Consider the following 14,696-nt stretch of genomic DNA (forward strand, 5'->3'; position numbering starts at 1 on the left):
GTGAGGCCGGAAGTGAGGAAGTGCGCCCCTTTTGCATCGCCATCATGAAGTCATTCACTCAATTTATCGTTTGATGAATGTCCTGGCAGATAGTCCTGCCACTCCGCTCCCCCCACTCACGCCATACTGTTTTGGGGCGTTGATGTCGGGACACACACACGTTTAATGGCCATTTGAGCAGTTGATAAACGTTTCGCTCGTTTGCGTTGATGAAATGTTGTCGTTGTCGTCGTCGGTGCTGTCCTTGTTTGGTCCTGCATTGTTTATTTATGCCCGGCATATGGTTCATATGGAGCTCATAGCGCACATCCAGATCCACATCCCCATCCTCATCCTCATCCTCATCCTCTGCATGTATGGCCCGTTTAGTTTTTGTGCTTATTTCTAATTGTTTTTCTTGTTTGCTCGTCATGCGGCGCATTTTGATTTATAGCTCTGGCATTTTCGGCTCGTTTTCGACGTCCTGTTTGGCAGTTTTTAAGTCGAGCGAAGTCCTCGATGCAATAGGTCTGATGACAATGACACTATTATGATGTCACTGTCTGACAGGCGACATACTCGTTCACATTCTGGGCCGCTGAGTGGAGCACGGTTCGTCGTGGTTTATGGTCTAGTTTTCGCCCAAAAAAAGACTTTGTTTACTACTAGCTCTAGTTGCAGCTCGCCAAAAGCTAGAGCCAAAGAATTCGGCACTCAATTTATTTGCATATATAGGATAGGCAGTTGATGTGGTAACATTTTAATTCATTTAATTCAATGTGTCTCAATAGTTTATTTGCTAAATCTATTTCGATTCAAGGACATGCGGCTGACTTTTTCGCAATAACTTCGTTTTTGTTGCAGACTGCATTTTTTATTCAATGGATAAGAACTACCAAGTCGTAGCACATGCTCGTGTCTTCGCAGAAAGCTCCATTTAAGCAATAAATCAAATGGCCTAATTCTCGAAATATAAATGCCATTATAAACGTGAGTGTTAATAAACAACAGATCGCCGCCATTTAACAAAGCACTCTCCACAAAAAAGTTTAGGGCTCAACCCGAGACCACACAAATAGATACATGTATGTGCATACGTACGTATGTAGACAAATCCGGGGGAACGAAAGCCCAACTAAAAACGGCTATTGGCTTTAAAAGTGTAATAAAAATGCATTTACACCTCCAACAAAAAGGGACGAGGAAGCAACAAAAGCTTAAAAAGCGAGCCAAAAATATGGAATAGATTGGGAAGGCGCGCCAGCACACAAAAACAAAGAGCAGCAATCCAACACTAATAATTCGCTTTTATTGAGTGTTTCTGGTGCAATAAAAGCATTTCGGTTGGATTTGCCTTTGCCGGTCGTAAAAAATTTTGGATTTTTATTGACCAGAGAGCCAGGCGAGAGATCATTTCGATACGCAGCGAACGGCTTGCTCCGCGGCGAATCTCCTTCCCCCGCCCCACCCTTTAAAGAAACTAAACGAGCCAACAAATTACCACACGTCATAAAACTCAACTCACAAAATATACCGAGATGCGGTACGGCGGCGCGGTCTAAGAATAGTATTCGTAGCGCCCTTTAGGGGCCCCTGCCCCTCGGGTGACATTATCGAAATGATTTAACAGCACAGTCGCGGTGACAGGAAGATTTCCAATGCCATTGGACGGCACATTTAATAGACGCAGAGAGCGGGAAACTATCGAAAACTTTTCAAGATCGTAAGGGTTGTGAGCAAGCTTTAACATCAAATTTTGGAACGGTAATTTGTACATTTGATTATTAAGCTTTCGGAAGCTTGCACTTCAAAAACATATTTAAATGCTTTAAATATATTTAAATACATTTCCAAGTTGCAATAGAAAAATGTATTTCTTTTTTTAATTATTTACTATAAATGTTTATGGATCACTGACATGCACACTGAATATTTCCATGCGAATTTCGAGTATTTTCGTTAGCAAGAAATTTTAAAAATTCACGGTCGGGAGAGCCATCGCTTTAGCTCCCGGACGTTTCCTGGCCAAACATGGGCTGCGCATTCACGGAATCGTTTTCGTCACCTGTTGAGATCACAGTGATCACCGATGATCGCTCCTTGGCATTCTGCATCATTTGCTCTACGGTTTGGCGCCGGTAGCGACGGATAGTTCCCTGTGTCACCTGACCCTTTTCATCCATGCGCATCTGCTGGGGATGTCGGCGCAACCAGGTCCACGGCTTTTCACGATTAAACGGTTCGTGCAGGAGCACCGGGAGCGGATCGCCATAATACACTCGGTTCGTGGTCCGCTTAGGAACTGGCTCAACGTCGCTGGCCTTCTTCCTTTTCTTCGAGCCGCGGGCCGAGTGGCTCTTGAGCACGGCTTTCGAAGCAGAGGCCTTGACTCTTTCATAGTACGAATCGGAAGTTACATTGGCCATGATGCTATGCCGTGGGGCCTGTTTTTTTGGATTAGTGACATTACTGTCCAATTTGAGCTCTTTGATGGCAGTTATAAGTTTCTCAGTATCGCGCGTCAGATAAGTCTTCTCATTAACCTGAATGAGCAATTTGGAGAGCCGCCTGGTCCGCTCTAAAGCTAAAGAATCCGTAAAGGCCCATTTTTCGGGCGTGTGCATGACATTTAAGCCCGCGGACTCAAGGCTGGATCCAAAAACATATCCAGGATCTCCGGCTGTGCGTTGCTCCAGGCCAGTGTTGAGATGGCTTCTGTTTTCTGAGGCCCTGGCTTCCGAGTTTCTTAATCGCCTCCTCCCGTTTTGACGAGCGATTGAGTCGCGATCGATACCAGCTCTACGCGCTATAGAATGCCTTTTAATTGTCCCTCGTTGGCCCGTAAAGCCTGCGTCAAATGCACGGAGCTCAGTGGGTGGAGATTGCTGCAAAACAGTTTGCACGGCCTCCATTAGTAGCTGCAGTGAGTCCTGGCTAAGGCGGCTCCTTACATTCCCATGAGTATCGAAAATTCTCATAAAGTTCTCACAGGCTCCGCAGTTCACAAAGGGAACTCTACAAGAGGGGCCTAAGGTCTCGGTCTCGACGGGATGAAGGATCTCTGAAAAGTTCTGCAGGGTCAGTGTGTGCAAAAAGTCAGACACCAAGTCCGGCGGACGATTCAGAGTCGTGGCCAGGGCCAAAATAATGCGCTGGTTGGTGAGGAACCAACGCTCCTTGTGCGACTTCTGCGGACATCGACACCCCAGCTCCATCAGGACCGACAGGCGTTTCTCCTCCACCGAGTCATTTCTCAGCTGCTTGTATGGGTTCTTCGGGGAGTTTCCCGCCGGAAGCTTTCGCGAAGAGCGACAGGCACAGGGCGCAAATCGCTGAAGGCAAAAGCCGCTGCCGAGAAGATTGCCCGCGAAGATTCCATTCCTCAGGCTGAGCATTCTCGCAATTACTGTTTCAGTTCAAAATATTTTTTCCCCAATTAAAATAGAAATGTCATATGAAATTTGTAAAAGGCGTCTCAAGTGAGAAAATGCACATATTTTTCCAAAATGTCCAAGTCACTCAATTGGATTATTCCCAGCTCCTGCTTAACTTTCAGGGTGCTCCCGATGACGAGACGTGGTCGGCAGGAATTAATCCACCTGGCAGATACCACAAATCTGATACGCATTCAGGCTAACGCGGGATAGTCTTCTCCAGCAAAACCAGTACGAAATCTCGAGGGCAACGAAAGGGTACGAAATCTGTGACAACGTGGATACATTTGAGAGACATTTACAAAACAAAACTGCCAATCATAATCGCTTCGACTCTTCTGTCACGAACTGTAATAGTTATACATTAATTATTTTTCAGTTGGGTTTTGCGTTAAAATTGTTTACTTTTAAATGCTAAATATTGTTACTGAACAGACGGTCTTATGTCTTAATATTTACCCCTTCTGCCTGTTCAGATTAATCCGCCCCATCAGATTAATTTATGTTGCATAGTTACACAGTTCCGATCTTCATCGTGTTCATAACTGGGCTACTCAAACTGAACTTACCTGTCAAAAATAGGGAAAACTTACTCTCGCTAAGTATGTAAATATGTATGTATACCTGCGAGATTGCTTACAATTAGCACGACATCAAAATATGTTGTATTTTGTTACAACATACGTACGTATGTTGTGTATTGATACATTGTTATATTATTCTCACCTGGCACCTCAATTACATCTATGCATGTGTAAGAGCTAGGTGTAGCGAGGTGAACGTAGGCAAAAGGGAGAAGGAGATTGAAAAAAAAAGCTGGACGGTAAATGACAATACACCGTCAACCATTGCGCATCACTTTGGCCCCAACAACAATTAACCCGCCGCGAAGGCAAGAACAAAGAAAACTCAAAAAGCCAAACAACTAAAGGGGGAAAAAGAAACAAAACTTAATCTAGCCCAATTCTATTGGGTGCGAGAGCGAGACCGCGTTGTGCGCCGATGCTTGGCAGAGGGGAAAGCAAAGCAGATCTGAAAAGAGACGGGGGTGAGCAGACGCTGTATAAGGGGAAAAACGGGGCAAAAGGAACGGCTGAAATGAAACCGAAGCTGTCTCTGCAAAAGGGGAAATAAAGAGTAAACTAATGAGTACTTCGCTCTTTTGTTCTCTCTCTCTCTCTCTCTGTATCTCTCTTCTCTTCTGATTGGAAGCAGCGCTGCACGAGAGAGCGTTCAATTGGGAGAAACAAAAACGCAAACAAACCCAAACCCCACACGCACACACGCCAGCAAACAGCGCTGCAGTGCTGAACTACCGGCACTTCTTCTTCTTCGACGGCGTCATCGGCAGAGGCGTCGACGCACGACTTCCGCAGCACCCCCCCTCACACACATACTAACAACGCACAATGTACAAAACCCCAGTAGCTTGTGTCGGTTGGTATTTCAAAACAGCGTTCAAAGAAAGTTCACACGAAATTCCGTTGGTTGGAATCTGAAATCGTATTTACGTTTACAGATGATTATAATATCACAAGATTGGACACATTTGATGATCCGTATATAGTTATGTGGAAGGTTGATAGGGCCTTCCGAGCAGAGACCGTTGTGTCCAAAAGATCGTTGCCTCCAGAAACGACTTCGTTGTCGTCTGTAGGTTGAAGGTTGAACTCCTCAGTTAAGCACCCATCGACTTCTTTGTCGATTAAAGAGGGGTTAAAACAAAACGAAAGGTTTCGCTTAACAAATTGAGGGTTTATTCAATGATGTGTACAGATCGAGGTCTTCTTATCTACTGACTAAAAATAAAGCTAAGCTCAGACAAAAAGCTTAGCGCCATGTGTATTCTAACATAACTTAATCTAATAAGAGGGTATGTAAGGGTATACATGACTCCCCCAGCGTAAGTTTCAAGTATGTGGTTGAAATTATTTCATTAAGTAATACATATGTAAATAATAGGAGTACAGAAATGTTAGGTTTCACAATCTTCATTTTGATATTTATATTTCCGTTTCACCTGATCCTTATAGATTTTTCGTTTATTGTCTTTATTATTAATCAAGTAGTTACCGTATTGAGTGTAATTACGTATTTCTTTATATTTTGGATTTGATTTTCCTACTTGATTATTTTTTACAAATATATTTGAGAAGTTTGACTCGTTTATGTTATCCTGTTTTGCATTTAAAGTTTGTTTGTTTCTTACTAGCTTTTCGGATAGTTTAGAGATGTCTTCGTGACAAAGTATATTATTAAATAAATCTATCGGTCTAATATTTGTGGTTGAATGAATTGTGTTATTATAGCAAACAATTGCTTTATAAACATTTTCTTGAATAGTGTCAAAATTGTTTGGATCAGCATTATACAATCGCATATGTTCATTTAGGGTTAAGTGCAATCTTTCCACATCAGAGTTTCCAGTTTTCTTATAAGGAGTTGTAAAGTGTATATCTATGTTATTTTCGAGGAGAAATTGCTTAATTACGACAATATCGAATTCGTTATCAGTTACAATCTTTTTCGGCTTTCCTAAGTATTGAATTCTTAATTTGATTGCGTTAAGCAAAGAAATCCAAGATCTGTCTTTAATATGTTGAGCAGTGGCATATTTAGACATTTTGTCAATTGATGTAACGTACATAATGTTTCTTTTAGGATACCAGATGTCTATGTGAATTATATCGTTTATTTTATCTGGCGTTTCTGTAATATTAAAATTATATTTTATAGGTTGTCTATCATATTTGGCTAAATTACAAATTTTACAATTGTTAATATAATTTTGAATAAACTTTTGCATTTTTGGATAATAGTATTTTTCTCTTATAGATATAAAAATTTCGTTAATGCCTCTGTGATTATTCTTTATGTGTTCGTTTTCGATAATCTTCAGGAGTTTTTCTTTATCATTTATGTCTTCTAACAATGTACCTGACTTTAGAATTCTTAAATTTTTATTACTTGAAAAATACTGCCTATAAATTTCTTGAAATTTTACAAATAAACTTAAATTTTCACAAAATATTACAACTAAGCCTTTTTCTGGCAGTTTCTCTTGCATGAACTTAAGCATATTTTCCTGATTTCCGCTTGATTTAAAGATATGTCGTATTTTCTTGTTATGCAAAATTTTGAAGGTACTTAAATCGCTTTCCGCTTCTATTATTTGTATTTGGATTTTAAAAACGTTTAGACAATTAGTTGTAATACTAATAAAATTAAGATCGTCTGAGTCCGCACTGTGAATAGTTTCCAAATCGTCAATATCGTTGGCAAATATATGAATTAGATCTTTCGAGAAATCTTCATTTATAATTTTTGTCTTAGGCGTAACTTCCGGTAATGTGTTAGTGTTCTCTAGCATAAATATATCTAAGTTATTAATTTCTATATTTGTTTGGGCATTTTTATCATACTCTTCTGTTGATGCTTTGACAATTCTGCTAAGTCCGTCTGCTAAAGCGTTTTCTTTACCTTTTATAAATGTTATGTCAAAATCAAACTCGTTTAATTGCACTTTCCAACGTTGTAACTTTAGTTTTTGAAAAGCTTCTACGTATTCTTGATCATGTGTGTTTATTTTAGAATTTTTCTTTAAGTATTTTATTAAGGGCTGGGCAATTTTGGAGTAGTCTTTTATGTAGCGCCTCAAATAACCTGTGATGCCTAGAAAACTTTTAATTTGTTTCTGGTTTGTCGGTAAATTTATCTTACAAATTGCGTCAATTTTCTTCTGACTTGGCTTTAGACCTTCTGAATTAATGGTATGTCCGAGAAATTCAATCTCCTCTCTGGCAAACTCGCATTTGTCTGATTGGAGTTTTAAATTTGCCTTAGATAGACAGCTGAAGATACAGCTTAAATGATTGACGTGTTCCCCTATATTCTTAGAAAATATAAGGATGTCATCCATGTAAACAATGCAAAATTGTCCGGTATAGGGGCTAAGGATATTATTCATTAGCCTTTGAAATGTTGAAGGTGCGTTCCGTAGTCCGAAAGGCATACGAAGGAACTCGTAATGGCCACTGGTTGTTGAAAAGGCTGTTTTGTGCACATCTTTGTTGTCCATTTCTATCTGATAGAAACCTTTTGCAAGGTCTAAAGTTGAAAAAATTTTACAGTCGCCCAATTTGTCGAAAATCTCGTCTATATTTGGGATCGGGAATCGATCTTCAATGGTTTCCTTATTAAGTTTACGGTAGTCTACGACGAGCCGCCACTTTTGCTTATTGGACTGGTCCATTTTTTTCTGAACAACCCACAAAGGACTATTATATGGGCTTTTAGAGTGTCTTATAATTCCTTGATCTAACATTTCTGCTATTTGCCGGTTAACTTCGTCTTTGTGAATTTCTGGGTATTTGTATGTTTTCGAATAAATGGGAAGATCATTCTTTGTAATAATCCTGTGTTTGATTTCACTTGTGAAACTTAGGTCTTGGCCTTCTTTGTAAAAAATATGTTCGAATTTTTGTATAAGCTCATTTATTGAGGATCTGGCCTGTGGACAAATTAAGTTCATTGGAATTAAGTTATGTATGCCAAGATCCAAGTGGTTTTCCTGAACTAAAAGATCTAAATAAACATTATTGAGTTGAATCTTTTTGTTTGAGTAATCGATGACTGCATGCAAGTCATTAAGTATGTTACAGCCAATTAGCCCATCGAAATAGTTGTGAAAATTATACTCTAGAAATTCACAAATATAACCTTCAGCTTCAAATTCTTGAAAACATGGAAACCTGCATAATTTTCCTATTTTAATTTTGTTTCCCATTGCTTTTACTTCTATGTCAATGTCTGTTTTCCACTTCGGGTGACACAAATTATCATTTATTACACTGAATTCTGCTCCAGTGTCAATAATAAATAATAATGGCCTCTTTTTACCTTGAACTTCTATATATGGTATTCGTCTTGATCCTCTATCTGAAAATTTACACTTGATTGATTAATATCCATTGGCTCGAAACTACGCCTGCTTTGCTCAGAGCTTTGCACATTTCGACTATTTGTTGAGACTCGAGCAGAATTAGAAGTTGAGCTATTATTCGATTGATATTGATATCCCTGCCTTCTATTATTTACCCTAGGCGTACCTTCAGTTCTTGAATTTTCTTGTTGTTCAACATTATTTTGTTGAAACCTATTGGCTTCATCAAGGCTTCTTTCTGTAACGACTGGTTCGTTTACATTTCTATTATCATTACTGAAATTGGTTCTGAAGTTGGGTTTATTGTACCTATTATTTCTTCGAATTGGTCCGTATAATGTGTAGCTTTGATGCCGAGCATCTTCAATGATTTTATAGGCATCCTCTACGGAATTTGGGTTTCTCGCGAATATTAACGTTTTTGTAGGTTCAGGCAAGTTGTCTCTAAAAACGCGGAGTGCAATTCGGTTCACTTCTAATGTGGTGTATGTTTTGTCGTCATGGATCAGTATCCGGTTGTGTACCCTATTCGAAATTTCATTAATTTTGTTATAATATTCTTCTATAGTTGATTCCACTCGACACAATTTTAACATATCCATTAAGACATCGCTTGTTTCTTTTTCCCCGAAATTTTTCAGAATTACACGTTTAAAACTTTCCCACTCTGTCATATTTCCATGCCTATGAATCACTGGCCTGCATAATCCCACAAATTTATTTTTTATAAAGCCAAACAAAATATTTTTTGTATTCGTGTCGAAAACATCAAAAGAAGGAAGGATATTTTCTATTTGTGTAATTAAATCTGGCAATTGATTTGTATCAGTACCATCAAAATTTTGTATTAACTTGATGCAGTTCATTGTTGAGTTAAATGCGGCTAAGCTATTTTCGTTCATTTTAGATTTCTTTGTTTTCTCTCGAGGTTCGCAAGTATTAATAGTTAGCTTTTAGTTTCTTATCTTAGCTAGTATAAAGAGCTTTGTCGAAGAAAAAAAATTTTATCAGCTTAAGTTCTTCTTCTCCAGGTTGGGTTTCGTCACTCCGTACATGCAGGTGTTCCAAAGCTTTCCAGTTATGTTTTATGTTCCTCTTTATACTCGGCCACGTGCATTGGTTAACGTATTGAAGATTTCCGGACTTAAATTACATAAGAACAGCTTACTGTGGTTCCGATTGAATTTCTTGACGTATGGCTGGTTTCCTTATTTTTTCTGTGTTGATCCTCGTCGCCAGTTATGTGGAAGGTTGATAGGGCCTTCCGAGCAGAGACCGTTGTGTCCAAAAGATCGTTGCCTCCAGAAACGACTTCGTTGTCGTCTGTAGGTTGAAGGTTGAACTCCTCAGTTAAGCACCCATCGACTTCTTTGTCGATTAAAGAGGGGTTAAAACAAAACGAAAGGTTTCGCTTAACAAATTGAGGGTTTATTCAATGATGTGTACAGATCGAGGTCTTCTTATCTACTGACTAAAAATAAAGCTAAGCTCAGACAAAAAGCTTAGCGCCATGTGTATTCTAACATAACTTAATCTAATAAGAGGGTATGTAAGGGTATACATGACTATATAAGACTTCCGTGAGCACAAGAACGTTGCAAGATGTTCGACCTTACGAATGCACAAATTTCTGATAAAGTTGTTTCAAACAACTTGTTTGTTAAGAGGAAAACTACTGTTCACGCCCACACTTTGGAAACTGCTTTGACGTTATTTTCTTTTTATTATTTGTCTTTCTTAGTACTATCGAAATGGCAAAAAGTTTTCAAATTTCATCCTTGTTTTTGAGAACATCCTACAACTCGACGATAGCATTCGAGCTGTAGAATTTTAGCTGTAAGCTTAGAATCCCATTGTAATTGTAACACCAATAAAGCTAGGAGAAAACCACCACGTCAAATTACCAAAAAGTTTTTTTGAAAATATGAAAAATATGTGTATGTACATGCATTTACCTAATTCAGCAGAAAACAAGAGAGAATGCTATAGTCGAGTTCCCCGACTATCAGATACCCGTTACTCAGCTAGTGTGAATGGGAATAAAATATTAATATGTAATATTGGCGAATGAGAAAAAATTAAAATATTTATCCAAAGTGTGGCAGTTTTTTGGCAAATTGATTGAAATTTACAGGAATAATAAAAATGGGAAAAAATATCAACACGACTTTCAAAAGTGTGGACGTGGCAGTTATGTGCGGTTTGTGGCAACATAGGTCAACACACTGGCGCGGCGTCTTTGTCTCTAGAATCCGGATGCTGAATCTCAACATTCTAGCTATTATAGTTCCTAAGATCTCGACGTTCATACGGACAGACGGACCTAGCTAGATCGACTCGGCTATTGATTCTGATAGCCGGAAACGCTTCCTTTTGCGTGTTACATATGTACATTTCAACGAATCTGGAATACCCTTTTACTCTACGAGTAACGGGTATAAGAAGTAAAAAAAAGTCGAATCATTTACTATGTATGTATGTAGTATGTTTGTAAATCTTCTCGGTTTCTTCTAAAAAATCTTAAACTTTTGAATGTTGTTTTGCATCCTATTTACTCAGGGGACTTTCTTAGGATTACTAGCCTAGTCAATCTGGGCTCTGTCCGCCGACTATGTGGCCGGAAGAACGATTCCATTTCGGGAACTATAAAAGTTGAAAAATTGAGATGAGCTTCTTCATTTTAAAATTTTTCCGTTTGATCTTACTATTTTTCTTCCAATTTGTAGCCAAGACAACGTTGACATTTCTTCCTGCCACTAAAATTAATGGGAAAAATCACAAAAAAAATCGAGCTTGGAAACAGGAATATTGGAATATATTACATAAATGTTATATTATATTAAAGCTGAATTCATAAAACATTTAGAGCTCTGAATCAATTCTGATTGGCGAGGAATAGACCAGAGCTTACGCTACAAATAAGAGTGTTAAGTTCCCTTCAGACTATAAATGCACTTGCAAAATATTATATAAAATGTATAATCCTTATTGTAACATACAAAAAAATTGGACAATTTTTAGATAAATTAGGCCCTACTTTTCAGTAAAAATCTATAAAATCAAAGATTATTTTCCTGTGTCCAGTAAATTTAAATAATTAATTAGTTACGAAAATTAATAGTTTATATGCATTATTAATATATTTAGTGCAGATAAATTTAAAAATGAAGTATTCTGTTTGTTTTGACTTTGATTACACAACACCGTACAGATACCTGATAAAGAAAGTGCAAGCGGCACGCCTACATTCCAGAAGATTTAAATCATTAGGCTAGCAGGTAGATCACAGTTCGTTAGGGAATTGAATCATTGAATTTTATGGGGTCAAGATAAAGATAAGCCTTTGATCTGGAACGTTTTCGAGATTGCGCTTCACGGTTCGCGGATGATTAACATGTTGAATATTCCGTCGCAGGCATCGAGGATTATGAAAGCAGTACTGCATACTGCATCGTACGCAGATTCATCAGATCGCACCTGAGCTCGATAGACTCCGCCGGTTCAAAGGGATGCCGCCGCCACTACAGGCAAACAAACAAACAAATTAGGAACTCGTTCGATTGCTAGAATTATGATGGGAACCAATCAGCAATGGCTGATTTGAACATTCCTCCGTTTGAAGTTCCTTTGACCTGGCCTCGGAAGCAGCCGCCTTTAATCTCCGATCGCGTTAATGCCCCACAATGGGCCTAGCTGAAAGACACTTCCGTGTCGGCCTTTCTGTTGCTCGTTGTGGGTGGCAACCACTGCTGCCGAAACCGCAATCACGCAATCACAATCTCAACCACTCCACGCACCCACGGCTATTGGCGCCTCCAAGTATAACTTATATGTATTTGTTTCAGCTAATTTTTAATATTTTATAGACTCTGGGCCTGGAAAACGCTTTGAACTCGCCTTGATTCGGATCCCGGACCCCTCCCTGCGCTCCGGAGCTGAGATATTTATGTGTTTGGTGGAGTACCTAGCCCATAAATTGCACGAAATTATGCGTAAATAAAGCAAAGCCGGCTGTTCGGGGTCCGCCGGCCGTTTGATGTTGTTCGGTTGTTGTGACTCGGATGGTGGGGTCATGAGGTAAACTAAATCTAAATCATATATTTCCCCAGAAATCGGAAAATACATTTTATAAATAAAGCTCTGAACGGATTTGCCAAGCTGAATTGGGTTTGTGTAAAATCATCTTCGTTTTGAGGGGATTTGTTGAAAATTATGTAACAGGTAGCACAATAGAAATATATTCCCAATCGGGATCAAAAGCCAAGTCGATTCAGTCATGCCGGTCTGGAGACCCGAAACTGCCACGCCTGAAAATTGTTTTGTCATTATTCATTTTTTCATTAGTCTTCTAATCCCACCACCATAGCAACGGGTACCTCATAGTCGAGAAACTCGACTATTGCGTTATCCCTAGTTGTTTGTAATTTTTATTGATTATTCAATTTAATTTTGATATTACCGCTTGCACTCCCACTATATAAGATGGGGAATCCGATAGGCGAGAGATTATTTTAAACTTATTATCCCTTAAACTGGCAAAAGTCTGGATTTCTTTCTGTCCTTTTTTGTAGTTTATCACATTACCAATGCATGGCCTGTCTTCATCTCTCGCAAAAATTAAACATGATTAATTGTTAGAATAAACAATCAATTGTCAGATTGAGAGAATAAATTTAAAAATAGCAACAAAAAAAGGGAACACTCCTCGTTTTCGGGACAACCAGAATACCATTGCTTACCAACATATCTTGAAGAACCCGTAATGGATGGTCTGTCGCGGAAGGCGTTCCAGCAAGTCATTGGAAGCAATTCAGACCATATCATTTCGCAGGATAACAAAAAGAAGTATGGCGAAGAGCCCAGGAACTCTTTTTGGGTATCCGTAAGCGACTACGATTTGGACAGGGCTTACATTGTCTACTGCTTCTTTCTCGATATCGGTGGCATTGCTGCCAAAAGCTTGACGAAATCCAATCGCATGTACCTGAAGTACTTCAGCGTGGAGGATGCCCGAAGCGCGCTGAGCTACGATGGCCAAACAATTGGATATGGCGGGGACATTCGCGTAAAAGTCAGAGCTGAGAACCCCGTTACCGAGAATGCCGTCAGTGAGTTTCTGGAGCAATGCTCAGAGGGCAATGGCAATCCCCCTGACAATGAAACCACAGGAATGGCTATTGTCGATGCCGCGGATGAAAAACACGAGATCATTTCTGATCAACTGCTGGCGGGAAACCGTGGGGAAAATAAGTCCAAAGGCACTAGCAAAAAAGTCAGCTTATCCCAATGGTTTAAAGAAAAACTATCTTATGTGTTCTACTTTTATTAAATTCCAACATTGCAGTCTTTTCAAGGGATTTCTTTGACTAGCTGAGGGAGCTACCAGATCCCTTAAGACATCGCTTCAACTGCTTTTTTCTTTTTTAAAGCACCAACGTGTGAAACAAATTTCTTTTAATACCTTAATGCTAAGCGTGCAAAACTAGCGACATTCACAGTGGGTAAGAAGCCTTCAAAGTGGTTTTAAGTCGAAAATTCATTAGTATGAACTATGCGAATGCTTATAATAGGTGATTTTTTTGTACTTCCATGTAATTCAAATGCATTGGACTGCTGTGTTTGCTGGGGGTTAGGCAAGAAAGCAATGAGCTCAAGTTTTTGCTTTACTTCCGCTGCTGTGTTACGTACACATAAGTATCTGAGCGTATGGTGTGATTGCTAATCATGACAATAATATTTTCTTTTTTTCGGTGACCTTTTGCTAGTTATTTGAATACACTTTTTTCCAGTAAATGTTACACACTTGGCCAATAACAATGTTCAATGCCGATAAATTAAGTTCGCATTGTTCACAAATACATTTCTGGAATGGACCGCAAACTCGGACCCTGGGAGCCATTATAGAATTTTTAATTACAATAAATCAATTGAAATAAAATGTAATTTTTCAATTTTATCAAATTGTCATTATGCGTAATTAATTCCTATGCACAAATGCATTTTAGTACAACAACGCGCAGCACGTAGAAAGTAGCGCCATCGCCCTCTGCCGCCGGGAGGTGGAACTACGGCCATACCGGATAGTCGCCCCGATTCGCCACCATTTTCGTGTGTGCATTTGTTTTGTCAAAAATAATGCTGCTTAATTATTATATTTGTAATTTATTTGCCCCGCAGTTATCGGATCCAAATGCTAAAAAGTATGCGCGGTGCTTTAATGCCACATTAATCCCGCACAACAAACAGACCAACAAAGCCTGATACACAGCAACAACAACAGCGACGCCGCCGCAACAAACGCACTCAAAATGGGAATGACAGTAATAAACAACAAAAGCAAT

At 39.1% G+C, this 14,696-nt stretch overlaps 2 protein-coding genes across 2 annotated transcripts; one reads left to right on the forward strand and one right to left on the reverse strand.

The window, feature by feature from the left end:
- Positions 1–1,882: 1,882 nt before the first annotated feature.
- Positions 1,883–3,467, reverse strand: LOC117141720. Its single transcript, XM_033305341.1, has one exon. The coding sequence runs from the start codon at positions 3,372–3,374 to the stop codon at positions 1,983–1,985; it is 1,392 nt and encodes a 463-aa protein (XP_033161232.1). The 5' UTR covers positions 3,375–3,467; the 3' UTR covers positions 1,883–1,982.
- Positions 3,468–12,964: 9,497 nt separating this feature from the next.
- Positions 12,965–13,697, forward strand: LOC117148176. The gene has a single exon (XM_033315448.1). It carries the CDS (start codon positions 13,118–13,120, stop codon positions 13,682–13,684), a length of 567 nt encoding a protein of 188 aa, XP_033171339.1. The 5' UTR covers positions 12,965–13,117; the 3' UTR covers positions 13,685–13,697.
- Positions 13,698–14,696: the final 999 nt, after the last annotated feature.

Source organism: Drosophila mauritiana, chromosome 2L (genome assembly GCF_004382145.1).
Source record: "Drosophila mauritiana strain mau12 chromosome 2L, ASM438214v1, whole genome shotgun sequence".
Classification (NCBI taxonomy): Eukaryota; Metazoa; Arthropoda; class Insecta; order Diptera; family Drosophilidae; genus Drosophila; species Drosophila mauritiana.